The 27970-nt window shown below is 43.1% G+C and overlaps 1 protein-coding gene across 1 annotated transcript in view; it reads left to right on the plus strand.

Annotated features, from left to right (window-relative positions):
- LOC126272905 (uncharacterized) overlaps positions 1–27970 on the plus strand; it is a 337543-nt gene that overhangs the window by 206745 nt on the left and 102828 nt on the right. The window contains exon 2 of the mRNA XM_049976169.1: positions 10729–10867. Within this exon, the coding sequence (XP_049832126.1) occupies positions 10729–10867 (139 nt within the window). The remainder of the gene's footprint in view (positions 1–10728; positions 10868–27970) is intronic.

A 27970-nucleotide genomic window follows, 5' to 3' on the forward strand; every position in this document is an offset into this window, starting at 1 on the left:
CCTCAACACAGATCTATGGAACGAAAACTAATCTAATCTAATCTAATCACTGTAGAGCATCACGTGAAAACGAAAATAGGGCATTTCGGAAGACGGAAGGAAGACTGGGTTTAATATTAAAAATAAAGAAATTCCTCCAGCTGTATTTAAGGTGTCGATTTTCATTGGAAACTAGTTTCAACGTTGTAACAACGTCATCTTCAGGCCCGTACACTTGTTGACGTCAACTGCGTGCGGCTGATACTAGAAGTCAGTGGTGAGATACGGACGTGCTCCGTGTGGAAGGTGGTTAGTTACTTTAGGGGAAACATCCCGGCATTTGCCTGGAGCGTTTCAGGGAAATCACGGATAACCTAAATCTGGATGGCCGAACGAGAGTTTGAACTGTCGTCCTCTCGAGCGAGTGTAGACACATTGTATAATAATAAACGGAGCATTGAGACAATCGGCAGAAACGATGACGTTAGCTTGTCGGGAGAGTTAATGTATACTTTGGCCGCCAGTGGGACTGTGTTTCCAGAGCGTGATAAGACACGAGTGCCGACGCACGGTGACACGCGGATAATCGGCGAGCACATCGCCGTTGGTGCTGCGGCCGGATTGGCAGACTTCCAGCAGTGTCGGCCGCGGCCGGGCCAATGAACCCTGCGGATTACGGCCAGCTGCCGGCGACGAGAAGCTAGCGGCCAGATCCGGGGTCACGCCGGGCGCCCACAACACGCCGCCTCCCGGGACAACAGCGGTTAATAAAAACCCCAACACTGTACCCGCCTGCTGCCGCCGTCCGTCGCCTGCTCTCGTTACAGGAGGAGCGTCCAGCATACTGGCAGCGCGCAGCCGCCTGCATCACACTGAATCTGTACTTACGTTGATGATTACTTCGAGATCAAGAACAACTGCCAAGATGAGGAACATGGAAGTAGATATCCTCGGTGTAACAAAGCAGCTTAAATCAATAAAGGCAAGGCCTCAGGTCAAGATTGTATACCAGTCTGGTTCCTCTCAGAGTACGCTGATAAAATAGCTCCATATTTAGCTGTTATATACAAACACTCGCTCACAGAAAGATCCGTACCTAAAGACTGGAAAATTCCTCAAGTCACACCAATACCCAAAAAGGGAAGTAGGAGTAATCCGCTGAATTACAGGCCTATACCACTAACGTCGGCTTGCAGTAGGGTTTTGGAACATATACTATATTCGAACATTATGAAGAACCTCGAAGAAAACGATTTATTGACACACAGTCAGCATGGTTTCAGAAAATATAGTTCTTGTGAAACACAACTAGCTCTTTATACTCACGAAGAAATAACTGCTATCGACAGGGGATATCAAATTGATTACATCTCGGTTCACTGGGAGAATTTTAGGAAAGTGTGGTTCATCTGTAAAGAAGATCGCGTATAGGACGGTAATGCGACCTATTCTCGAGTACTGCTCGAGTATTTGAAATGCGCACCAGGTCGTATTAGAGAAGACATCGAAACAGTTTAGAAGTGGGATACTAAATTTGTTAGTGATAGCTCCAGCAACACCCATGTATTACAGAGATTCTTCGGGACCTCAAGTAGGTATCCCTGAATACCTGGAGGGAAGGCGACGTACTTTTCGAGGAAATTCTACTGCCGCCAGCTTACATTTCACGTAAAGATCACGAAGATATTATATAGACAGTCCTTTTCCCCTCGCTCTATTTGCGAGCGAACAGGAAATTCTACAGCTGTCGCTGCAATCCTCACATCTGTCGCCGGCCGTTTCCGTCTCCCCATGCCTCCTCTTCTGCTTCTCTTTTTCTCGTGGCCTCCTGAGCCCTGTCTAACCAGGAAATCTGTAGTCAATTCCTTCTCCTTCTTCCCTGAGGTTGTAACATCAATATTTACTTCGAACATCTGTCATATGTCATTCGCATTGTATGACCACACCATGTGAGCTTTCGTTCTTCTTGAGTTTGCGTCATTTCGATAATCGTTGTATTTATTGTGTCGTCTCACCGAGATAATCTACACGGTCTTCTAAGATATTCCACTTCTAAAAAAAGTTTCTTTTTACACTTTTCAGACGCATTAATGTGAACATCTCTTATGTTCGACGTCCAACGTGCAATAAGCACTCAAGGACGGCAGGTCGGAGCACTAACAGTGGAGGCTATAAAAAGTCTGTCGAGGATAAGAGGGTAACAGTGAAGTCCTCGTCGTAATGTGGAAACGGAGTGACTTATCTGCTGCCCAAAAGGGCACAAACCTGGGCTTACAGAATTTGCCCCGTCAAACAGAACTCAAACTTTTCCTATTCATTAATTATCCACAATATTGAAGGACAACGCCATCTGACTGCTTTAAAATTAACTCACAAGAGTGGTCTTGAATAACAATGAATCCTAATAATAACCCATACATTTCATAAGTCACTTACCTCACAGAAAATCTTCATTACACGAACTACAGCAATGCAGCAAACGCCAATAAAGCCAGCTAAATTAAATAGTTTGAGTACTGAAGGATCTAACTACACTACTGGCAATTAAAATTGCTATACCAAGAAGAAATGCAGATGATAAACGGGTATTCATTGGACAAATATATTATACTAGAACAAACATGTGATTACATTTTCACGCAATTTGGGTGCATAGATCCTGATAAATCAGTACCCTGAACAACCACCTCTGGCTGTAATAACGGCCTTGATACGCCTGGGCATTGAGTCAAACAGAGCTTGAATGGCGTGTACAGGTACAGCTGCTCATGCAGCTTCAACACAATACCACAGTCCATCAAGAGTAGTGACTGGCGTATTGTGACGAGCCAGTTCCTCGGCCACCATTGACCACACGTTTCCAATGTGCTGGCCAGGGCAGTAGTCGAACATTTTCTGTATCCAGAAAGGCCCGTACAGGACCTGCAACATGCGGTCGTGCATTAACCTGCCGAAATGTAGTGTTTCGCAGGGATCGAATGAAGGGTAGCGCCACTGGTCGTAACACATCTGAAATCTAACGTCCACTGTTCAAAGTGCCGTCAATGCGAACAAGAGATGACCGAGACGTGTCTGCTAACAGTCATTGGATCTCGACCAACGCGAGTAGCAATGTCGCGATACGATAAATCGCAATCGCGATAGGCTACAATCCGACCTTATCAAAGTCGGAAACATGATAATACGCATTTTTCCTCCTTACACGAGGCATCACAACAACGTTTTACCAGGCAACGCCGGTGAATTGCTGTTTGTGTATGAGAAATCGGTTTGAAACTTTCCTCATGTCAGCACGTTGTAGGTGTCACCACCGGCGCCAACCTTGTGTGAATGCTCTGAAAAGCTAATCATTTGCATATCACAGCATCTTCTCCCTGTCGGTTAAATTTCGCGTATGTAGCACGTCATCTTCGTGGTGTAGCAATTTTAATGGCCAGTAGTGTATTAATAGGCATGTCATTAGCGAAGGAAAGATTTTGTTGCAAAGCAAATAATGTATTTAGCAGATTTTACGTTAATCAAGTGACAACCAGTTCAAAAAAATTGTATTATCATCAGTAATAAATCTCCATGACGGATACACATTCAGACCGTCCGCTCGCGCTAATACTGCAAACCTCCAACACTTCTAATTATTAACCTCTAAACTCCATCACTGCTGACTACGCACTCCCAACTACCATCACCTGTTCACCTCCAACAGCTAGTCCGACCAGCCACAGAGTCTCTTACACAGTGTGCACAGCGCAGTCAGAGTTATTAATGCAAATCGCTACATAGCGCTGCCAACATACAAACGCATAAACATGCTACTTACAACCTGACTGCCCACATTAACCAAGGGTCTACCAACAGTGTATCCTCAACGATCGTTCAGCGAACTTGCAGCGTACAGGACTCCGCAGCAGACACCTGGTTCCATGCACCCATGCAGATTGTCGTTCATTGGCAACGAAGGCTGGAATTAGCACGTCAATACTGCAACTAGACTTCCTCTGATTGGTGACACGCGATCTTTTCTCATGAATCATGTTTTATGCTCCACAGGCGTGAAACGTCAGAAAGCAAACACCTTGCAACAATCGTCGGAAAGGTCCAGGCCTGAGGAGGGAGTTTTATGGTCTGGGGAATGTTTTCTTGGCATCCCCTGAGTGATCTCGTCATTCTAGAAGTCACACTGGATCAATACAAGTATGTACCTATCCCTGGGGACCATGTCCACCCCGAAATGCAATTTGTTATTCCCCCTGTACGATGGCGTCTACCAGCATGACAACGCAACGTGTCACACAGCTAGAAGTGTACGTGCGTAGTTCGAAGAGCACCAGAATGAGTTTACCGCACTCCCGTTGCCACCAAATTTCCAGGATTTAAACCCAACCGGGTATCTGTGAGACCACCTCGTTCGGGCTGTTCGTGCCATGGAACCTCAACCGAGAAATCAAGCACAGCTTGCGTTGGCACTAGAGTTGTCATGGTTCCGCGTACCTGCTGGTTCCTTATACAACCTCATTGACTCTCTTCCTGCACCTCTCACAGCGGCCTGCGCCACAAAAGATGTTCATTGAGGCTTTTGACAGGTGATCACAGTAACGTGACTGGACAGTGTATTTTTTGCAGTAAGCAAAGACATCAGAAACGTATTGAGGTAGGCCTAAAGAACTTCGATTGGCTAAAAGCATCTTCTGGCTAGAAACGAGGAAGAAGTTTCTTACGCTGTAATCGATCACAACATTTCACGAAAGTGAAATGTGAAAAGTAAGGGACTCAAAAAGAATGTGCCGATTCGAGAAATATTGAGAGTTAGATGTAAAGATAGGAATGAAATGAAGAGGCACTATAAAGGCGAAATATTTTTGTGAAAACTCTTATTGTACAGCTGCTAGGCTAGTGGAACATATGTTGAAACACGCAAGAAGAAGTTGGGTTCGGTTGTTTTGGGGAAGGAGACCGGACAGCGAGGTCATCGGTCTCATCGGATTAGGGAAGGACGGGGAAGGAAGTCGGCCGTGCCCTTTGGAAGGAACCATCCCAGCATTTGCCTGGAGCGATTTAGGGAAATCACGGAAAACCTAAATCAGGATGGCCGGGCGCGGGATTGAACCGTCGTCTTCCCGAATGCGAATCCAGTGTCGCAAGAAGAAGTCTCACTAATCTGGAAGAGTAGAGATAAACAAAGATTAGAATATGTAACACAGATCATGTAATACACTGGGTGTACAGAGATGAAAAATTGAATAAACTAGAAAGACAAATAAGAACATGTTGGAGGACAGCATCAAAATAGAAAGACTACAAAAAAGAGAGATGGCAAGAACAAATAGCAGAAAGTGATCCATTCAGTGCATCGATAGAAATATTTCCCTGAAAATGAATTTGTGTATTTCCATTAAGACCCGATATACAATTGTTAAAAAGTAAGTAGAGTTACGCAAGTTCATACGTAATATTAACGCAAAGAAGACTGCATACCATGCTAACCAGACAGGGAATGCGTTGAACTGATCCCTGAAAAAACGTACTGTAAGACCAGCTCCAAAAGATATACATGTAACTTGAGCAGGTGGAGATCTCGTTCCCCGTCCAACACTGGTTTCTAATTTCACTCGGGCCGGTTCCGGTTCCATACACCAAAAACTGGCAGCGAGTTCGAAGACAGCGATACCCTAGAACGGAGTGGCAGAGCACTTAACTCGAAATACGCTGCACAATGGTAACATATGTAGCGGTGTCTATAATAACCGTTCTATTAGTAGGACCCTGAAACAGTAGAAACCAATGGCTTGAGGCGCGGTGCATGCTGATTTTGTAATTTCATCTCCCTCCCACCCGCGCCCCACCCACCTATGTATTTGCAATGACACGTAGAAATTATCATAAACAATTTCCTTTGACACAACCAAATAAAAAAATTAACAACTGCACAGAAGTAAAATTTTTATAATTGCAAATTAAATTTCCTTAAGAAACACGAATTTTGAAACACAGATTTGTTTTAAGAAAGAGAATTGCGTATTACAGTAACAAAGGAGAATATCGCAAATGCGGCAGATTCTACGCGCTTCAGTCTGGAACCGCACGACCGCTACGCTCGCAGGTTCGAATCTTGCCTCGGGCATGGATGTATGTGATCTCCTTAGGTTAGTTAGGTTTAAGTAGTTCTAAGTTCTAGGGGACTGATGACCTCAGATGTTAAGTCCCATAGTACTCAGAGCCAATATATAAAATTTAACAACTCCTGATATGCAACAAAACCTTTCAGAGAATGTCTCTGTCACCAAGTATAAAATTACAGTGCAGTTACTAATGCTTGCTGTACCTAACAGAAACGAAGCGAAAGGTCGAAACTTGCGCTACACTGGACAGTATCGCAAGGAGTTTCTGTAGAACGATGTTCACCGGTGTGCGCGCGCAGGTAATGTTGCAACACAACGAACTATATAGCAGCAACGGATCAGGCCATGTCAGTCGAGATGTGGACGGTAGTACAGGAAAGTTCAGTATGTACTGTGCATTGTTAGATTCGAATCCGTGGCCAACGTTCACGTTTAACGAAGATTCTGGTAGGCCTTCGGTAAGTGACGAATCTGTTGATGCTAAAAGGGATAGCTATCTAACGAGCTCCAAAGAATCGGTGGGTGTTTGTGCTTGAGACTTAGGTATAAAAAAGATAACAGAAAGTAAGGTTTCAGTTGTTGCATGCTATCAAGCCGAAACGATTCGTGTTTCTTAGAGATATGCTTAAAGAGGTAGACCATGATGAACGGTTTATGAACAAGAATCTGTTTAGCGATGAGGCCACATTCCATGCTTGTGCTCATGCACAATGCTAGAACATCGGAATATGGGTTTCTGGAAATCCTCCTGCCTTCATTGAATATGAACGGTAACATTGCTAAGGTTAACGCGTGGTGTGCCCCGGTGCGTAGTAAAGTTTTAGGCCCATTTTTCTTGGTCGAGCAGACTAAGACGTCGAACAACTATATTGACGTGTTGCAATTGTATGCAGTGCCACAGTTCTCAGGTTTCATCTTTCAAGACGGCGCTCGCGCACACAACGCCAACAATGTTCGCTAGTTTCCGGATACAAAATTTGCCCAGCGTTGGATAGGAGCTGGTTTGAAGTCATGGCCACCACAATCTTCGGACCTAATGCCTTTAAACTTCCACATTTGGGGTTATTGGAAGCAACGTGTGTACAGTGAATGTATTAACGAAATTAATCATGTGTTGTATAAAACATTCTCGCACTTCTTGCTGCGTCTTTCGAGAGTAAAGCCTCGAGCTATCGACTGTTACACCATCGTCTTCGTCAGGAGCAACTGACTGTAAAAATTGCTGCTGTGGTGGCTTTATATAGCCTAAAGACGGCGTCTGATTGGTCGGTGTTTACGTCATACTGTCACAGACGGTGTCAACGTCGGCGCTGGTGGCGCCGCCGCTCCTGCATTAGCAAAAACATTGCGACGATTATCACTGGCTCTTCTCTGCATCGAGAGCTCGCTTGAAGGTTTCCTCACACATTCTTATTTCTAAAACCTACTTAATTATAGAGTCCCAGTATCTGGAAGCCTGGGACAAAATTTTTGTTTCTTCAAACAGTATTTTACGTTTGCTTCTGAGGCTGTGCTCAGCAATCAATGGAGTGGCATCATGCAAACTCACCCAAGGAAAAAAAAAATCAAAACCACACATTCTGCTGGAAAAGTTATGGCTACAGTGTTTTTCGATTCCGAAGGACTCTTCCTTGTGGACATCATGCCAAGTGGAACCACCATAAATTCTGATGCATATGTGAAGACACTGAAGAAACTTAATGCTCGACTGAGTTTTCTTCGACCACATCGGCAAAAGCAGGATGTTTTGCTGTTGCACGACAATGCACGGCCACATATCAGTCAAAAAACCATGGAAGCGATCAGAAAACTCGGGTGGACAACACTGAAACACCCGCCTTACAGTCCTGACCTGGCCCCAAGTGACTATCATCTCTTTGGGAAACTGAAAGACTCTCTTCGTGGAACGAGATTTGAAGACGATGACTCCCTTGTGCACGCTGCCAAACTGTGGCTCCAACAGGTTGGTCCAGAATTTTACCGTGCGGGTATACAAGCACCGATTCCAAGATGGCGTAAGGCAGTTGAGAGGGATGGAAATTATGTGGAGAAATGAAAATATTGTTCCTAAAGGATGTATCTACACACTGTAAAAGTTTCAAACATGTAGAATAAAAGATGAAGTTTAAAAAAAGTCTGCTTTTCTTTTGGAGTGACCCTCGTACGTACTGCTTCCGGCGAAGTGCATCTGTCATTGAGCCAAACAGACGGCAGTCGGAAGGCGCGCGTTCCGAGTTGTAGGTCGGATGAGGGAGAAGAGTCCAGTGAAGTTCTGAGAGCTCATCTCGGACGCGCAGACTTTCGGGAGGCCTTGCTTTGTCCTGGGTAAAAGAAAATTCCTTTGCAGTTTTGTGGCGATGAACACGCTGAAGTCCTTTCTTTAATTTCTTAAGAGTAGCACCATAAGGGTGGACGACATCAAACAGGATGACCCCTTCAGAGTCTCCCAGGACCGGCGCCATGACTTTACTGCCTAAAGCTGTTGATTTGAACTTTTTCTTCGGAGTGATAAATCCATGTACCATTGCCTGTGACGATGTCTCACAAAAAGTTGTCACGACCAGCCTCACAAAGCGCAAGCAGTTCAGCATAGATGGTCCCTCGTTGCATTTTATGGTGTAATGTTAGGCGGCGAGGAAACCAGGAGGCACCGCAGCTGGTGGACGAATGTGTCAGCACCACTAATAGAGACGTCCAGTTGAGCAGCGTGGTGCTTTATTATGATCCATTTGTTCCATCTAACAAGAGTGTCCGCACGCTCCAACACTGCAGGAGTCACAGCTGTATGTGATTGGTCAGCGCGCCAGTGACCGTACAGGTTTGCGCAACCTTGTTGCGATGATGACAGACGCTCGCCCAACGACTCCCGGTGCTTTTGTTGACTGCCAGGTCTCCAAAAAACTTCTTTAAGTGCCCATAAATATCTGCAATGCTCTTGTCATCACTCTCAAGAAACTCAGTGACAGCTCTCTGCTTGGAACGCACCTCCGCTACAGACGCTTTTTTGAAGGCTACATGTAGTGCCGCCACGTACTGGAATGATAGGGTCTGAAGTGGGAATATTACGCTATGTCCCACAACAAATCCCGCATTTTTAAACCGAAATTGGCTGGTGAAAAAGATGTTGCATTATACAGTTCAGGCAATTAAAATTTCTACACCACGAAGATGACGTGCTAGAGACGCGAAATTTAACCGACAGGAAGACGGTGCTGTGATAGGCAAATGATTAGCTTTCCAGAGCATCCACACAAGGTTATCGCCGCTGGCGACACGTACAACGTGCTAACATGAAGAAAGTTTCCAACCGATTTCTCGTACACAAGCAGCAGTTGACCGGCGTCTCCTGGTAAAACGTTTTTGTGATGCCCCGTCGTAAATGCGTACCATCACGTTTAAAGGTGGGATTGTAGACCATCGCGATTACGGATTATCGTATCGCGACATTGCTGCTCGCGTTGGTCGAGATCCAATGACTGTTAGAAGAATATGGAATCGCTGGGTTCAGGAGGATAATACGGAACGCCGTGCTTGATCCCAACGGCCTCGTATGACTAGCAGTCGAGATGACAGGCATCTTATCCGCATGGCTGTAACGGATCGCGCAGCCACGTCTCGATCCCTGACTCAACACATGGGGACGTTTGCAAGACGACAACCATCTGCATGGACAGTTCGACGACGTTTGCAGCAGCATGGAATATCAGCTAGAGACCATGGCTGCGGTTACCTTTGACGCTACATCACAGACAGGAGCGCCTGCGATGGTGTACTCAAAGACAAACCTGGGTGCACGAACGGCAAAACGTCATTTTTTCGGATGAATCCAGGTTCTGTTTACAGCATCATGATAGTCACATCCGTGTTTGGCGACATCGCGGTGAACGCACATTGGAAGCGTGTATTCGTCATCGCCATACTGGCGTATCACCCGGCGTGATGGTATCGGGTGCCATTGGTTGCACGTCTCGGTCACCTCTTGTTCGCATTGACGGCACTTTGAACAGTAGACATTATATTTCAGATGTGTTACGACCCGTGGCTCTACCCTTCATTCGATCCCAGCGAGACTCTACATTTCTGCAGGATAATGCACGACAACATGTTGCAGGGCCTGTACGGGCCTTTCCGGATACAGAAAATGTTCGACTGCTGCCCTGGCCAGCACATTCTCCAGATCTCTCACCAATTGACAACGTCTGGTCAATGGTGGCCGAGCAACTGGCTCGTCACAATACTCCAGTCACTACTGTTGATGAACTGTGGTATCGTGTTGAAGCTGCATAGGCAGCTGTACCTGTACGCGCCGTCCAAGCTCTGTTTGACTCAATGCCCAGGCGTATCAAGGCCGTTATTACGACCAGAGGCGATTGTTCTGGGTACTGATTTCTCAGAATCTATGCGCCCGAATTGCGTGAAAATGTAACCACATGTCAGTTCTAGTATAAAATATTTGTCCAATGAATACCCGCTTATCATCTGCATTTCTTCTTGGTGTAGCAATTTTAAAGGTCAGTAGTGGTACATTGATCTCCCCTCGTATATCATTTGCAAACTTTTATGCAGTTTCTGACAGTAGCAGAACGCGTGTTTGTATTTTTGTGTACTGTGAGGGTGTCGGTCGGTGTTGCAGGTGTTGCTGGCGCTGGCGGCGGCCTGGGGAGACGACGAGGCCCCGCCGGAGGGCTACTACGCCTTCATGGAGGCGCCGCTGGCGCAGCCGCCGAGGGTGCGCAGGCCGCCCTACGCGCAGTCCGGCCACGAGTGTCCTGGTCAGTACTGGCTCCTCATCTGTTCCGCTTGAGTGGCTGTTCACAAAATCAATTTCCTTACGTACGTCTCTCTCAAAATGACCAGTAAGTAGTTACATAATTGCCTTCATGGTGAAATGTTAGGAGCAGTAACAGCCTCTACTCTCTCAAGCAAACTACGAGGGGCGTTTGAAAAGTCTGTGCGAAGTCCGAGAGATGGCACCACCGGCGCGTATCGAGGTCATGTTTAGTTAGTAGCATCTTTGGAAAGAACGCACACCAAGTTTCAGCCAAATTCGTCTATTTCACTGTGTTTGGCATTCGTATGAATCAAGGAAGTCGAGTAATTATCAAAAAATGGACGAAAAACAACTTCGTGTGGTGATTACTGTTGTGTCGGCAGAAGAGCCAACACCGTGTTACTAGAGGAGGCCGAAACGCACGCGTTTTAGCTCACGCAGGCTGGCGTGAGGAGGGAAGATCTATACTGACGTGAGGTCTGGAACATGACAAGGAATTAGAAATCAGAAAGCGGACGTACTTAGTTTGATACTTAACTTTAATCCATTAATGATGAACGTCGCTCTTCACGGTACATAATTCACAATATTATCTCTTCAGAATACATTCTTATAGTAACTGAACATGGCGCCTTGCTAGGTCGTAGCAAATGACGTAGCTGAAGGCTACGCTAAATGGTCATCTCTGCAAATGAGAGTGTAAGTAGACAGTGAACCATCGCTAGCAAAGTCGGCTGTACAGCTGAGGCGAGTGCTAGGGAGTCTCTCTAGACTAGACCTGCCGTGTGGCGGCGCTCGGTCTGCAATCACTGATAGTGGCGACATGCGGGTCCGACGTGTACTAACGGCCCGAGGCCGATTTAAAGGCTACCACCTAGCAAGTGTGGTGTCTGGTGGTGACACCACAATTACACTACTTTATGAAAGGCAAAACGCCTCAGGAGACTAAAGAGAAGCTTGATAAAAATTACGGTGACTGTGCACCTTCGATTAGAACAGTTTGTAAGTGGTTTCAAAATTTTCGGAGTGGCCATATGGGCATAAGTGATTCTGAACGTTATGAACGCCCTGTGGAGGTTACAACTCCTGAAATCATTGATAAAATCCATGCTATGGTGATGGATGGCAGAAGAGTTAAGATGCGTGAGATTGCTAGTGCTGTGGGCATCTCGTTTGAACGGATACTTAATATTTTGCATAAACATTTGGACATGAGAAAGCTATCTCCAAGATGGATTCCGCGATTGCTCACGCTTGACCAAAAACGGAATCGTTTGAAGTGTTGCAAAGATGGTTTGCAGCTGTTCAGTAAGAATCCGCACGACCTTAAACGTCGTTTCGTCACTGTGGATGCAACATGGATACATTACTATACTCCTGAGACCAAACAACAATCAAAACAATGGGTTACCAAGGGAGAATCTGCACCAAAAAGGCGAAGACTATTCCTTTCGACGGAAAGGTTATGGCGACTGTCTCTTGGGATTAGCAAGGGATAATCCTCATCGACTATCTGGAAAAGGGTAAAACTATTACAGGTGCATATTATTCATCCTTACTGAACCGTTTAAAAACTGAGATGCAAGATAAACGCCAGCGATTGGACCGCAAAAAAGTCCTTTTCCATCACGACAATGCACCAGCACATACCTCAGCAATTGTGGTCGCAAAATTAATGGAAATAGCATTCCAACTCGTTTGACATTCCCCCTATTGTCCAGAGTTGGCTCCCTCGGACCACTGTTTGTTCCCCAATTTGAAGAAATGGCTGGCGGGACAAAGATTTTATTCAAACGAGGAGGTGATTGCAGCAACTAATAGCTATTTTGCAGACTTGGACAATTCATATTATTCGGAAGGGATCAACAAATTACAACAACGTTGGACGAAGTATATAAGTCTAAAAAGAGACTATGTCGAAAAATAAGAAAGGTCTACCCGAAACGCGTAAGTAGTTTTTATTTTTGCACGGACTTCTCAAACGCCCCTCGCAAAGACAACTCATTTTTATTACAGTGATCTGAGTGTGATCATATATTTACAACGTTTCTTTATTTAAATACTTTTGTAATGTATTAGTTTAGTGCGGGACGTGGTCAAGTTGAGTCCAATCTTGTCTGTAGGTCTTAAGAACGATGTGTGCCGCGCGGTTTGAGGCACCATGCCACGGATTGCGTGGCCTCTGCCGTCGGAGGTTCGAGTCCTCCCTCGGGCATGGGTGTGTGTGTTCTTCTTAGCATAATTTAGTTTAAGTAGTGTGTATGTCTAGCGACCCATGACCTCAGCGGTTTGGTCCCTTAGGAATTCACACCCATTTGAACATTTGAACGATGTGTTTTTGGTGGTAACGACTTCAGCCAGTGGAAAAGCAGACACTGCTGAAGTTAAGTGGAGATGGACACTTTTTCAGGGTGCGTTTAAGGCAGCGATTCGGGACGCTTTTACGTTTGTGCTTGAAGAAGGCAGACTGCCTGTGGTAATGAATGTTATGTGATCGTGTAGGTGATAAAGTTGTTATAAGACTTTAATTTTTGAGGGCACTTTTACGTGAGATGTTGAATGCTGTGGGATCACTTTAAGTTGAATTCTGGCAAAAAGGCAGACCTGTCTGAGCTGATTTGAGTCACTCGGTTCTGTATTCTAGGCAGTGAACAACCGCTACAATACTCTTTTGCCAATTCCAGTACAGAAATGGAATAGACAGAGTATGAGTCTCTACTCTTTATCTCACGTGTGTTAATTTGTAAATTATTTTAAACCATGAATTTTTCTTGTGTTGTGATCATGAAATGGCCTTAGTTATCACGCGTCTATGCTGACTAAGTAGCTTGTGGATTCTGCTACCATTCTCATACCGCTCTCAACGCGACTTTACTGCATTTGATAAGGCTATCTCCCGTCCGTATTTTAACTGGGAATCGTGCAACCACTTTCCGTTCATTTCAGATGTAGTTTCTCGAATAAACATTTATCATAATTCTCTGTCGTCTACATCAGTTACAGAGGTTATAGTAGAATCCTTTTTATTAAATTACTGTTGTATCTTTTACTTTATGTTTCTGTGTATTTTATGAATTCGCAATTCTAGCCAGTGCATAAACTATTGTACTGCAGGATCACAGTTACAGATTATTTTTTGCAGCGAGTTAGCTCCTGCGTATGAAAGCAGAAGTGTGCTGATCACCTCTACGACATTATGAAGCTATTCCTTTATAAACAGTTATCTATGGTGCAAGCAACATCAGGTAAATTTGCAACTGGTTTGCTCGTTTGGACTGCTGTTTAGAGAGCAACTACTCCGCAGAAAATTGTTAGGTGACGTTGCAAACTACATAACCTTTTTAAAAAAGAACTAATAGAGTTACAGGAGAACGTACCAACTTCGTGTGTATTTCTTTGGATACGTTGTATTCTGTCGGATCTACGTGCAGTGCAAAAGCACTGTGTGAGAGACAGCAGATGATTATTTCCAAAAGTTACTGCTAGGTGGTGTCGGTGGCAAGATCACACACTTGTTCTTAGCATACAATTAAAAACAAATGTTTGGTTGTTTTAACACCATTAGAATATAGAAAAGTGAAAATTTAAAATAGCCTTGTGTCTTCTTCTTCTTTGTCTTCTGACAGTCACAGATTAGGTCTATCTACCACTTCTAACCTCACATCCGTCAATTAACTCACCGTCCTATGTTTCTTTAGGTTTGTATTGTGAGAGCATTTTTGGAAAACTTGTTTCTTCCATTTGTTCCAAATATTCATTCCAGTTTCCTTCTGTTTTGTCATTTACTGCAAACATATTCAATATTGTCTAATCTCTACGTTATGAATCCTTTTCAACATACTACAATCTTTGACTGATTGCCTAAATTTTATTTCAGCCGCCTGAACACATTTAAAATCTTTCCCATTCATAACCTAAATTTGAGTGCCATACAGTAGAACAGGTACAGCCAACACCTTATAAAATATCATTTTTATGTCTGTTTACGTTTTTTTAATTTTTTGCATCTAGTGCGACATACACTCTGATCTCTCTGTAATTTAATATTTGTTTGCACCCTTATCTTCGTTATAAGTAATGTAGCTCCCTAAGTAACTGAAGTCCTGAACCTGTTCCAAAAATTTAATCTTCCATTAGAGTATTGTTTAATTCTGGATATTTCCAATGGAACCTTCAATTAAGGATATTTTTGTTCTGCGTATTTCCCATCGAATGCCATTGTCTTAGTTTCATTTACTGCTATCTTAAAATTACAATATTTTCCAATTAAGTTAAAAAGATGGATTGATTTTCCTAGTTCGTCTTGAGGTTTTGCCAATTATACAATATCGTCATCATATAATGGTAAGTTAACAATACTAATCCACGCAAATGTTAAAATAGTAGACTATAAAGTACACAGTACTCTCACAACTCTGTTTATTAGAGTATTCTCCCCTGTGTAACTGCGGACATCAAGTACAGTGTAAGTTCCACTGTACAGACCGTTGGTGCAGCTTAAGTGATTTGGGCATCGATGATTCTCATAATTATTCACAGGCTCTTTCTGTACATCCTTATGTAATATGTTAAAATAATCTGTAGGACTTAGAATGCATGTAAACAGTAGTGATTTTCTGATGATAAAAACGTTCGATAAAGTGTACGGCAAGTGGATAAAACTATACATAAAACCATTAAACTAGAGTACATGAAAAATAAGGATACTTGGTATCATCATCATCAGTTTTCTGCTATATCAGTAGGTACTTTGCATCTCCATTTCCTGTAATCCAATGTTTCCTTCTTAATGGCACTGTATGTTTTGCTATTCATCACGTCGTCCAGGATCTGAAATTTCTTTCTCCCTCGCCTTCTATTTCCTTCCACATGCCCATCTAAGATTATTTTTATAAACCTTTCCTTCTTTCTTAATATATGTCCAATACAGTATGATTTACATCTGTTTATTACATCCAGTAACTGTCTTTGCGCTTCCACTCTTCTCAGTACTTCTTCATGTTTCACTCTCTCCACCCTTCTTATTCCTTCCATCACTGTTATGTCCACATTTCAAAAGCTTCCAGCCTTGTTTTATCTTTCTTCCTCAGTGTCCACGTTTCAGCATTATGTATTAGAATACTCATACAACAATTCATTAGCCTTTTCCTCAATTCATTGTCCATATTTCTGCAGAAAATTCACCTTTTCATATAAAATGGTTTCTTCACCATTTTCTCATTTTAATTGTTCTGCTGTCCTTCCACTCCGCGCTTTCGTGGTACCGTCTGCAGATTACTCATGAAGAATATATACCTGGTGTATCACATTCAGTAGCGAAAACTGACATTGGTAATGGTATACAATAATAGTGTGAATAACGTTCCAGTAAAAACAAGTACGTAAAGCAGTCGTTCGCGAGATAATTGTGAATGTGTGGCCGGCCGAGTTGGCCGAGCGGTTCTAAGCGCTACAGTCTGGAACCGCGCGACCGCTACGGTCGGAGGTTCGAATCCTGTCTCGGGCATGGGCGTGTGTGATGTCCTTAGGTTAGTTAGGTTTAAGTAGTTCTAAGTTCTAGGGGACTGATTACCTCAGAAGTTAAGTCCCATAGTGCTCAGAGCCATTTCAACCATTTTGTGACTGTGTGCTTGCGGGTTGTTACACACTTAAGACGAAATAATTCCCTCGTCAGTACAAATGCATTTGAAATATAAATTTTAAGATCTAATTTGGTTCAATTTCATCTGTAATCTACCTTATCGTGGAATGTAAACAATACTGCTCCAGGAAGTTACGTGTTACAATTTACTGTCCACTCAGCAACAGGTCTCGTATTTCACCTTTTCAAAAACTTTTTTTTTAGTTGGGGTGGATAAAATTAATTTTTTTAAATTGTCTAATAAGCCCCATACTTCACCTTTCGAAGAACGTTTCGTTAGTTCATACATATTATAAAATTGAATATATACGTGTGCGTGCGAGTGCGTGTGTGTGTGCTCCATATCTCCTGTGTACCACGGAACCGTTTTCAATCAAACTTGGTACACGTTTCCTTTACTGTCACGCGGCAATCGCTGTGGGGAAGGGTTAAGCACCACATGTCTAACATAGTTCAGCTGATATGACGTCACAAACAATAAGATGTGTATAAAAGTGCAATATCGTGCATGACGTTTACATGTATTTCTTATGTGCTACTAACTGTATTTGCAATATATTTCCTAGGCAGTTGACACATACGTCGCCAAATGCTCCTCCAAAAGTATATAATGCTACCACTCATAGTTCAGAAAATATGGCATATAAACACTGATATGCGTTCTGAACTGCCACATTGTACATGGTGATTAAATTTGTTACTTCTTTTCTACTAATTATATTCTCAATACATGCTGTAGACAGTGTTGACATATGACGCTGAATGCACTTAAAAAATTTTATTGTTGGATGACTCATGGCTCAAGAGATATGACGTCATAAACACTGAGACGCATGAAAAATGCCTCCATCATGCATGAAGTTTTCATACATTTATTCGTTACTGCTGAGATACTCGTACCGACGAGACAAATGAAGGGAATTCCTGACATGTGGCAGCACTTTTGACAGCTTTCGACTGCGAAGTGCAAACGCCTGTAGCCGAAAACCATAGCGGTTTACTGAGCTGTGAAGAGGTATTTCGATAGAGACGTTTACAAAATCGCGTTGTAGATACGCGAAGCAGATGCGCCCAGCGTACTGAAACACGTTTGATAATATGTACTTACACATTTGTACGTTACACATATTTCTCTGTACGTCTGTTTCATAGTTTCAAAGGTGTTTTCGCGAGTATATAGAAATGAAATTTTTTCGATACTTCACTACGAACAAAGCTAGTTTTTTGTTTGCGTTTCCAATTGAAAAAATACCCGGGTAATATCAGGTCTGTCAGCTATTTCCGAAAAAAATGATTATTAATGGAATAATGATTTTACTTGTGAGCAGCATACTATTGCTTCTTCCAACATTACGATTGTGATCTTAATAGTGTGCTGGCCGTGACTGTAAGAAGTCTGAAGAATCACATGCATAAGTTGATTAAAAACAGAAATGTATTTCTCTTGAATTCAGACACATTTTTTGTTGACCAGGGATATAGCCATGTCTTGTAAATGATTCAGGTTCAAAGGTTTTCGATAACAATTTGTAAATAAAGTATTGACTTAGCTTTCGTTATTTCAACCTATTTATTTGCCCAAAAGAAAACTGTTCGTTCATTTTGGGAAAATTACATTGCTTCCGACTGTGTCAGATTCCCAAACTTCATAGCTGAGTACAAGACACGCATGCACCGTGTCTAGAAACCAACCGTACAGGGTGGCAGTCAGTCAAGGAATGTTTTAGGCAATAGGTTTAAAAAATGTATTTCAAAGGCCCAATCAAACCTTAACAAATTTTATCCCGGAGCAACATAAGCTGTGCCTACATGAGAAGTTGCCTGTCTTTCTGAACCGAGGCAGTTCTGTCCAGTTAAAGCTGCTAACAAGAGACGCCTTGAGCCTTAAGCTGAAACTGCTAGTGAATTCATGCCACCGGTTTTAGCCAATAGTGTGCGTGGGATACGGGGTCACGTGTGTGGACTCTGGAACTCAATTGCCTCTCTCTCTCTCTCTCTCTCTCTCTCTCTCTCTCTTGTGATACAGACCTCGAGCACAACAGACGTCTTTCTCTGGCTCTGCGTTCCATGACCGGCCACCAACATCAATTAACATGAACCGCCTCCCCTTGTTGTCCACTTCAGTTAGTTGTTTGACCTGCTGGACTGGCCTAAACCGAGTAACTTCCGACCCTAGGCGCGCCCCTTGTATACCGTACATTGAAATATACTCTCTTCACTTGACTTAATTTCCTGTTCTGTCATTTCACGGCAGCCCTTGATGGCCACTTACAAGTCCTGACCGCTCGTCCTCCTGTACGTTGTCGTTGTAAGCAGAATCCAACACCCTTCTTCCCTCTTCGCTGCCCATGTACACAACTAATACGCCCATAGCATGAACCTAAAAGGAGACACTTTAGAATATGTGATTGCTTGTTTCGTCATAAATTTTAAATAAAAATGCTTACACGAACAAATATCAATCGAAAGTGTTGGGTATGGAGCGGGTCAGGTGTTTATAGACCGCTACTTGATTAGTGGGAGCCGGTTTCTTGTTTGACAGGATCGGTTCAACGCCCAACTGAGGCATCTTGGATTCTTTTGATGGTTTGGGGTGTGGGAGCAGCTGTAGAGATGTTGTGAACACAAGCGGTTCTTTTTTAATTCTTTCAAGTTGAACAGTCATCCCGTCTCTGGCGCAGTTTAGCGTCTGCTCCAAATATTTCTACCTGGTATGACAGGCGAAACAGACAACTTCTGGAACACCCGTAGTGCCTGGGAAGCGGCGCACAGACTGACATATCTGGCACGCCGGGCGCTAAGTCGACTACATCTACATCTACATTTATACTCCACAAGCCACCCAACGGTGTATGGCGGAGGGCACTTTACGTGCCACTGTCATTACCTCCCTTTCCTGTTCCAGTCGCGTATGGTTCGCGGGAAGAACGGCTGCCGGAAATCCTCCGTGCGCGCTCGAATCTCTCTAATGTTACATTCGTGATCTCCTCGGGAGGCATAAGTAGGGGGAAGCAATATATTTGATACCTCATCCAGAAACGCACCCTCTCGAAACCTGGACACCAAGCTACACCGCGATGCAGAGCGCCTCTCTTGCAGAGTCTGCCACTTGAGTTTGCTAAACATCTCCGTAACGCTGTCACGGTTACCAAATAACACTGTGTCGAAACTCGCCGCTCTTCTTTGGATCTTCTCTATCTCCTCTGTCAACCCGACCTGGTACGAATCCCACACTGATGAGCAATACTCAAGTATAGGTCGAACGAGTGTATCGTAAGCCACCTCCTTTATTGATGGACTACATTTTCTAAGGACTCTCCCAGGTAATCCCAACCTGGCACCCGCCGCACCAACAATTAATTTTATATGATCATTCCAATTGAAATCGTTCAGTACGCATACTCCCAGATATTTTACAGAAGTAACTGCTACCGGTGTTTGTTCCGCTATCATATAATCGTACAATAAAAGATCCTTGTTTCTATGTATTCGCAGTACATTACATTTGTCTATGTTAAGAGTCAGTTGCCACTGCCTGCACCAAGTGCCTATCCGCTGCACATCTTCCTGCACTTTGCATTTCGCTCCAATTTTCTAATGCTGCAGCCTCTCTGTATACTACAGCATCATCCACGAAAAGCCGCATGGAACTTCCGACACTATCTACTAGGTCATTTATATATATTGTGAAAAGCAATGGTCCCATAACACTCCCCTGTTGCACGCCAGAGGTTACTTTAACGTCTGTAGACGTCTCTCCTTTGAGAACAACATGCTGTGTTCTGTTTGCTAAAAACTCTTCAGTCCAGCCACACAGCTGGTATGATATTCCTCTGGCTCTTACTTTGTTTATCGGGCGACAGTGCGGAACTGTATCGAACGCCTTCCGGAAGCCAAGGGAAATGGCATCTTCCTGGGAGCCTGTATCTAATATTTTCTGGGTCTCATGAACAAATAAAGCGAGTTGGGTCTCACACGATAGCTGTTTCCGGAATCCATGTTGATTCCTACAGAGTAGATTCTAGGTTTCCAGAAATTACATGATACGCGAGCAAACACCATGGTATAAAATTCTACAACAGATCGATGTCAGAGATATAGGTCTATAGTTCTGCGCATCTGTTCGACGACCCTTCTTGAAGACTGGGACTACCTGTGCTCTTTTCCAATCATTTGGAGCCTTCCGTTCCTCTAGAGACTTACGGTACACGGCTGTTAGAAGGAGGGCAAGTTCTTTCGCGTACTCTGTGTAGAATCGAATTGGTATCCCGTCGGGTCCAGTGGACTTTCCTCTGTTGAGTGATTTCAGTTGCTTTTCTATTCCTTGGGCACTTATTTCGATGTCAGCCATTTTTTCGTTCGCGCGAGGATTTAGAGAAGGAACTGCAGTGTGGTCTTCCACCTGGACCACAGCCTGGCTCTGAGCTGTGATGGCTGCTGCAAGCAGCGACGTCTTCTTAGGCTGTGGCTCGGGTCCCGGTGACGTGATGGTAGGCAGGGCTGCCCTGGAAGGCGTAAACTGAGTCGTTGGCTGCGGCGTTTCGTCAGGTGGCGGCAGGCACTAGCGACACGGGGCTGATGAGTCGTCCGTTCGTGCCTTGGCGGCCTTGGCGGCGGTGGGGTGTTGGTTGACGCGCTTGGACGTTCAGGCAGTGGCCAGTGGACAACCGTTTGGAGTCCGGCGGCAACCGTGCCGGCAGCATCGTATCGTAATTGCTGCACCAGTAGATGTCGTGGCAACAAAAAAATGGTTCAAATGGCTCTGGGCACTATGGGACTCAACTGCTGTGGTCATTAGTCCCCTAGAACTTAGAACTACTTAAACCTAACTAACCTAAGGACATCACACACATCCATGCCCGAGGCAGGATTCGAACCTGCGACCGTAGCAGTCGCACGGCTCCGGACTGCGCGCCTAGAACCGCGAGACCTCGTGGCAACAATCGACACTCAGCGGGCGAAGTTAAAACAGCCCAGCCAAACCGATAACAACCTACTCGGCTGGACTGGGGTTTAAATGCAGCTGCTCGATGCGGACTTTATGGAAAGGTCGCTGGTACGCGGAAGCGGTGGCACAAAAGCAGTTGGCCTCTGCTGAACTGCTGCATCAGGAAGAGCGTCGTCCAGCAATGGTCATTATGAGGCTCCTGCTGCTTTTTCCACAGCTCTGGCTGAGTCTGTTGTCTTACTTGTATTTGTATGAAGTTAGGTGTTCTTATTCGGGTAATTTTAATAAAAATCAATCACGATTAGTGTCATATTGACTTCAGTTGCACATTTGCCAACATTAGTATGCAACAATAACATAACCAATTACCCAATTAGGTGGGGAATTTAATCGAAAACTTTACATTTCCATTACTCTTGCACTAACTGAGATGATACTTCATACTGAAGTCAGTTTTGGCTGACAACCACACACTTGCTATTATAATCAATCAAGTTTCCGTTTTATTTTACTGATAATAATTAGTCTTAACAGTTTTCAAAATGCACGAAGAGAGTATTGATACCGTTATTTTACATCAAACGTCCCAAATATGAAATTCAGAAAATTATAAGGTAATGATAATGCTGAAGTAATTTCAAATAATACAAATTTTGAAATACGATCTATTAAAGAAATGTAAACAGAAAATCTGATAGTTATCATCACATTATGGTTCAGTGACCTCTAAATTCACTTAACTTCTTTATTTTGAAGTTCATATACAAAGTTGTAATTGATCTAATATGAAAGCACTGCGTACAAAACAAACTGGAAACTAAAAATAGTAAATTGTGATGCCACAAGAATAATCTGTCACTAAATAATCGCGAATAAAAAAATTGTAAATGTAAATAAAGAGTGTAACAGCACCATGAAATTTCAGATACAGGACTTCAATGCAAGTTACAAATTTGTATCAATCACCAGGAATTCACCATACATAAGATTTTCACTACTACATAAAGATGCCAGAATACCCAGTTCCATTACAGGTCATACTTCATTATAACAATGCACTCATCATTGCAGTGAGCTATGAATTGCTTCAAACACCCTCGAATCATCTCGTAAATTTTAGCAAGACTGTACAGTTTGCTGCTCCTGTTCTTCAACCGGATCAGTGGGAATGTTGCATACTTCACTTCTGAGATGACTGTAGGCAGGAAAATCCAGAGGGACAAGATCAGGTGATCACGGAGGCTAACATAGAGGCCCTGCATGACCTGTCGGTTTAGGACCATATTTAATCGCACTCTTGAGCCTTTTATTTCCGTCCTCGTTTCTTCAATGTAAAGATTGAACAATAGAGGCCAAAGACTATACAAAATAATGTTAAATTATAACGATGATCGCGATATCCTTCATTTGTAATGAAAAGTAAGGTATAACTGGTTAAATGAGACAAAAATTGGTAAACACTGAAAATTTATTAAGAGCTGTATCTTGCCTAGCATTAATCCCTTATCGAGGGCATCCACTGTTTTCACGATTTGCCACATTTGTTTTAACTTTCTCGATGGATCCACTTCCCGTCGCTGCAGTTGTCAATTAACCTAATGGATGTCAACCGTATAAACTTTGTTCTGTTTCAGCACATTTTAAATATTTGTATACTGTATTTTCTAAAGGAGAGGTTCGGATATTGGGGGAGGGTAGGAGGGGGGGGGGGGGAGGGAGGAAGAGTGGTCACAGTTTGTTATCCCTCCCCCACAATATAGGTTGCCACCACTCCCACTTTTAAGAAGCTACAAGTGATTCCGATTTTAATAATAACAACAACAGAATTATAAAAGTTGTTTTAATATAATAATGTGCTTAAATCAATGATTAGTACATCACTTCGGATACAGCTTCCTAGCAGCATTTAAAAAGTATTCGTGCAATAATTTGAAAAGTGCATGCGTCTTGTAATTGTTTTAAGAACTGTAACAATAACAAACGTTCACAAATTTCACAAGTTCATCATGTACAAAATCTAAGTGTACCCTCACCATTAGCAGTCTTTCACTTAGCACTAATGTCGTGAGTGTTTAAATGAGGGAAGGCTGATTCTTTCAGTCCTTTTAGACTGCGTTCGGGCAAACCAATCTTCCTGTATTTTTTTTTCCTCAACTGATAGTCTTCCTCCCCCCTTGCCTCACCCACCCCTGTCATGCCTCACTCAACTTCTGTTTTCAGCCTAGGAACCGTGCCGGATTTGCCGTTGGCAGCAAGTATGATCAGTCTGCGAATGGACACCTTTTCCTGGCTGAAATAGTTTTCTGAGGCCGGTGAGGTCTCAACCCAATCCACTTGACTTAGCCCACAGGAAAATAGCTGTTAAGTACCAGGTGTAAATTGTAACTGTCTACCATCCCTTGCTATTTTCGACAGTCTTAGTTTTCGACAGTCTTAGTTTTCATGCTACTTTGTTCTCCGAAAGTTAGCTAAAAAATTTGAAAATTAATATGCGACCTCCTCCCACCCCACCCCCACCCCTGGATACACGTCTGGATGTTTCTAACCTAGTTTACTACACAAATCCCTTGATATAATAATGACTATGCACACTGAACATATTGTGCCTGGGTTGTACGTTCCAATATACCTGATCAAAAATAGTAGGTGTGTGGTGAGCTACTGTGATGTCCACAAAATCCGTGAAACATGGGCTATCCTCGTAAATACAGCTCAAACAGCCTAAAAAAAGTAAATTGTCATGTATTACGTTCACCTCGGCCTATCATCACTTCCCCAAATATTGCGTCCGGGCATCCTTGGAGGAAATTGCTGGCTGAAACCACATTTTTATCACAGAAGACTGATGATATTACAATTATAGTTTTAACCATGAGATAATTTTTTAAAACATGGAAGCGCACTGTTACTGAACATATGAATCCACATAACTGTAACTGGAAGTGATGACAGTTCTTAGGGTGGTGGAAACAGCAAAATGTCATTCACAGACGCAGCCAAACAACGATTCGTGAAGTTCTGCCAAACGTTTTAACATATTCTTGTATGAGCACACAGACTGACACCACTTTTATTAATGTAGTTGAATAGTACAATTATTGCTCCACTAAATATAACCAGATTATGGCCAAGTCATTCGTCAATTGTTGGTTTTCCCACGACATTTCACTCATTGTGCTCACAGAAAGCACATTATCTACTGTCGCGACTGAATGTTATCTCCCTAAGTTTAATTATACTGTGCCGCGAATCACCGATGCACGCACAGTAGTATTCCTGCCTCGACTGGCCGCTGGCGCCAGCACTGGTGGTGCGTCGTGCCACGGCAAAGCGTGCCTGGAACAGTAAAACACTGGCTCACAGCGCCAGAAGACGTGGAGTGGCGTGCTGTTTCAGCGAGGAACTTACCTAAAACTGTGCCCGCTGAAATTTACGCCCTGCAAAATTTATACCCAAAAAGGGTCGAGAAAGGATCCACTAATCCCCTTACCCGGCAGGTACATGAGCTGACGGACGCTATCTAGAGGTTTCTGAACTTGCATTTCCAAGCCATACTACACAGAACGCTGCGAACTGAGAAGGTCAATGTTAACAGTGCATCGACAGCTTTCTACAAGAAATCGACACGTTACAGAACCATGTAATGTATATCGGATGCTTTTTCAAATCCTAGTCATTTGATCAAAACTTCAGAAACAGAACTTCCCGCGATTATACAAAACACCAGTTGACAATTTTCATGAGCCGGCCGATGTGGCCGAGCGGTTCTAGACGCTTCAGTCTGGAACCGCGCGACCGCTATGGTCGCAGGTTCGAATCCTGCCTCGGGCATGGATGTGTGTGATGTCCTTAGGTTAGTTAGGTTTAAGTAGTTCTAAGTTATAGGGAACTGATGACCTCAGAAGTTAAGTCCCATAGTGCTCAGAGCCATTTGAACCATTTGAATTATCATGAGATTTTTGAAGACTATATCATTGCACAGATTTCAAGACTAATAAGGTTTTTTCCGAAACTGGTGCTAACTTTATTTTGGCGCTAAGATTTTTATTAACTTTGTGTGTTTTGATAGCGTTATGTACCAGAATTCTTTTTTTTTTTTCAGAAGTCAAATTAATTACGAATTATTTTGGGTCCACTATAAGTCAAGCTCGACAGTTTGATTTAGCAGTTAGTTAATAAAACATGGAATAGCTAAAGATATCAATATTGATAATACAGTTTCAAAATCTGAAGCCGAAACGAAGTAAGAAATTCTGAGCTACTTTCTGGTCACCTGTCGCGAAGATCTGGGGCTACTTGTTCTGCTTCCTTAATATTGAGTTAAAGTTTGTTTTATTAAATACGTCTTATTTACTCGTTTTCATCCATAAAAAATTGTTTGCGTGTTATTTAACATTATACTATGATCATTTAATCAGGTATATGAAAGAACAGACAAATGTTTTATTTTTTTGCTTTTGTGACCACAGCAAATATCACCAAGACATTCAATAACATTTAAATAGTTCGTGAGTCTTACCTTTATGTCATTAAAGTATGCGTAGTGTCTTAGAAGTTTTATAAAGTGAACATGAGCGAGTCAGCCTAGTGGACTTGGCTTCAGTGCGGGCGGTGTCTTAGTGTCAACATGGGCTTCGTTCCTGTCTCGAGAAGAAGACGGTACTTGGCTTCACGGAACCAAAGAACACGTTAGCCACTGTGTGATTCCGGCTACGACGATTAAAGGAAGTTGTGCTGTTTGTGTCCAGCACAGTCTTTTAGTGCAGACGAGTGTGACTGGGTCGGCCAAATTAAATTACCGAGAGATCACAATTTTCAAATACGGTGCGGCCGCTGTAGTGTGGTGCATTAAAGTTTGAAAAATGAAACTTTAATCTCTTCCTGTTGCTGGTAGTCTCTGTTTTGTTGTTCTCAGCTGTTACGCCAAGCAGAGGGTAACTTGGCCTAGTGTTTTCGAACGGTGTTTCTCGTTCTCTTGTAACTGCTTGTGAAGTGTTAGTATGGAGTTGGTTGGATATATCTTAGGCCTTGGTATTCTGCATTAAGATACATTATTGCAGGGTTTTCTTGTTCTCCTTTTGAAATGTTTAATGGTAGTGACACACCAAAATCACAACAGTAATCCGTTGCAGTTGCTACATATTTTATTAAGATCAGAAGCATTATAAAATTACAATCACAATAATACAGGAGACTGCCTTACAAGGCCAGATCACTTTGACAAATAACAAATAAATTTCTTTAACCGGAACAAGACCATAAAACTGAAATTTGCATATAACTGGGTGAATATACTCAGATAAAGCCTTACTTAAATAGTACAAATGTCCATACAATTCCCTTCACAACTTTCATTACTTCCAACCAGCTGAGGAACAGATTAAGGGTAAGCACACAGATATTTTAAAGTTTGACTAGTCAATTTTCCTAAATAAAACTATATACAAATGACTAAAACAATTAGAGAGGTACTTTAATTTTAACCAAACAAATCTTCAAATTTACTTACTCAGTTGATTAATCAACAATATTCGTAGAATGATTGCAACTAGAACATGACCGTATGACAGTGTCACTAAAATGAGATTCCTTCAATATTGCGTGTGAATTAGCGATAGACGCGAGCAGACCAAGGATTCAAATCAATACGAGACAGGAAATGACATAGGAATGCACTTAACTTGGCACTGCAATTGAACTTCAGATGCCACAATTTTCCACTGGAAAGATGGAATCACGCAACACTGACAACATAACCCAAGATGTAAAGGAGAGGACAGGGCCTTTAGTATCTCTTTGTTCTCGTGGTGATCTGTTCCCAGTATGCTTGCGTCGACCGCTGCCAATTGTCTGTAACACAACACAACATGAACGGCAGACAGTATTCTGAGACATAAACTACACAATCTTACCTAGAGAACAGTTGATCAATGCAACTGAATATAAACAAGTTAGCCTCCGTGAATTACTTGGTAAGTGCCAGCCCTTAAACTTTGATTACTAAGTTCGCTAAAATCATGCCGTGAAGTTAAGCTGACAAGAATTATCTCGGCGCACATTTACACGCCAAACTACCGAATGAACTACAAGGTAGAATAGAGGACGTATCTCGGCGTGTCTTGAACCGCCAGACCCGGACTTACTCACTACTCGTTGCACTTCTAGCTATGTCTTTAACCACGCTTCACGTCGGTTGGTTGGGCGTAGCCACACTTCCTCAACTGCAGTCAAGATAGTTAGCCACAACACCGAGGTCAGTGATAAACATCTAAAACAATTCCAAAGGATTTTTAGTACACTGGCAGATTCAATTAAGCCGCACGCAGCCCACCGAAGCAACTCGGCCACTCCAATTCCATCGGCCGGTGTAACTGATAACAGATTCGAAGGAGCTTGTACTTCCGACCTCTATGAAAACTAATCACCATGGGCGGTGGATCAGCCCTCACGACTCGACACGCCGCAGCTGCTGGCCCCGCTCCTTCGCTGTCCGACTCGTCCTCTCGCCGCCCTGC

Source organism: Schistocerca gregaria, chromosome 5 (assembly GCF_023897955.1).
Source record: "Schistocerca gregaria isolate iqSchGreg1 chromosome 5, iqSchGreg1.2, whole genome shotgun sequence".
Classification (NCBI taxonomy): Eukaryota; Metazoa; Arthropoda; class Insecta; order Orthoptera; family Acrididae; genus Schistocerca; species Schistocerca gregaria.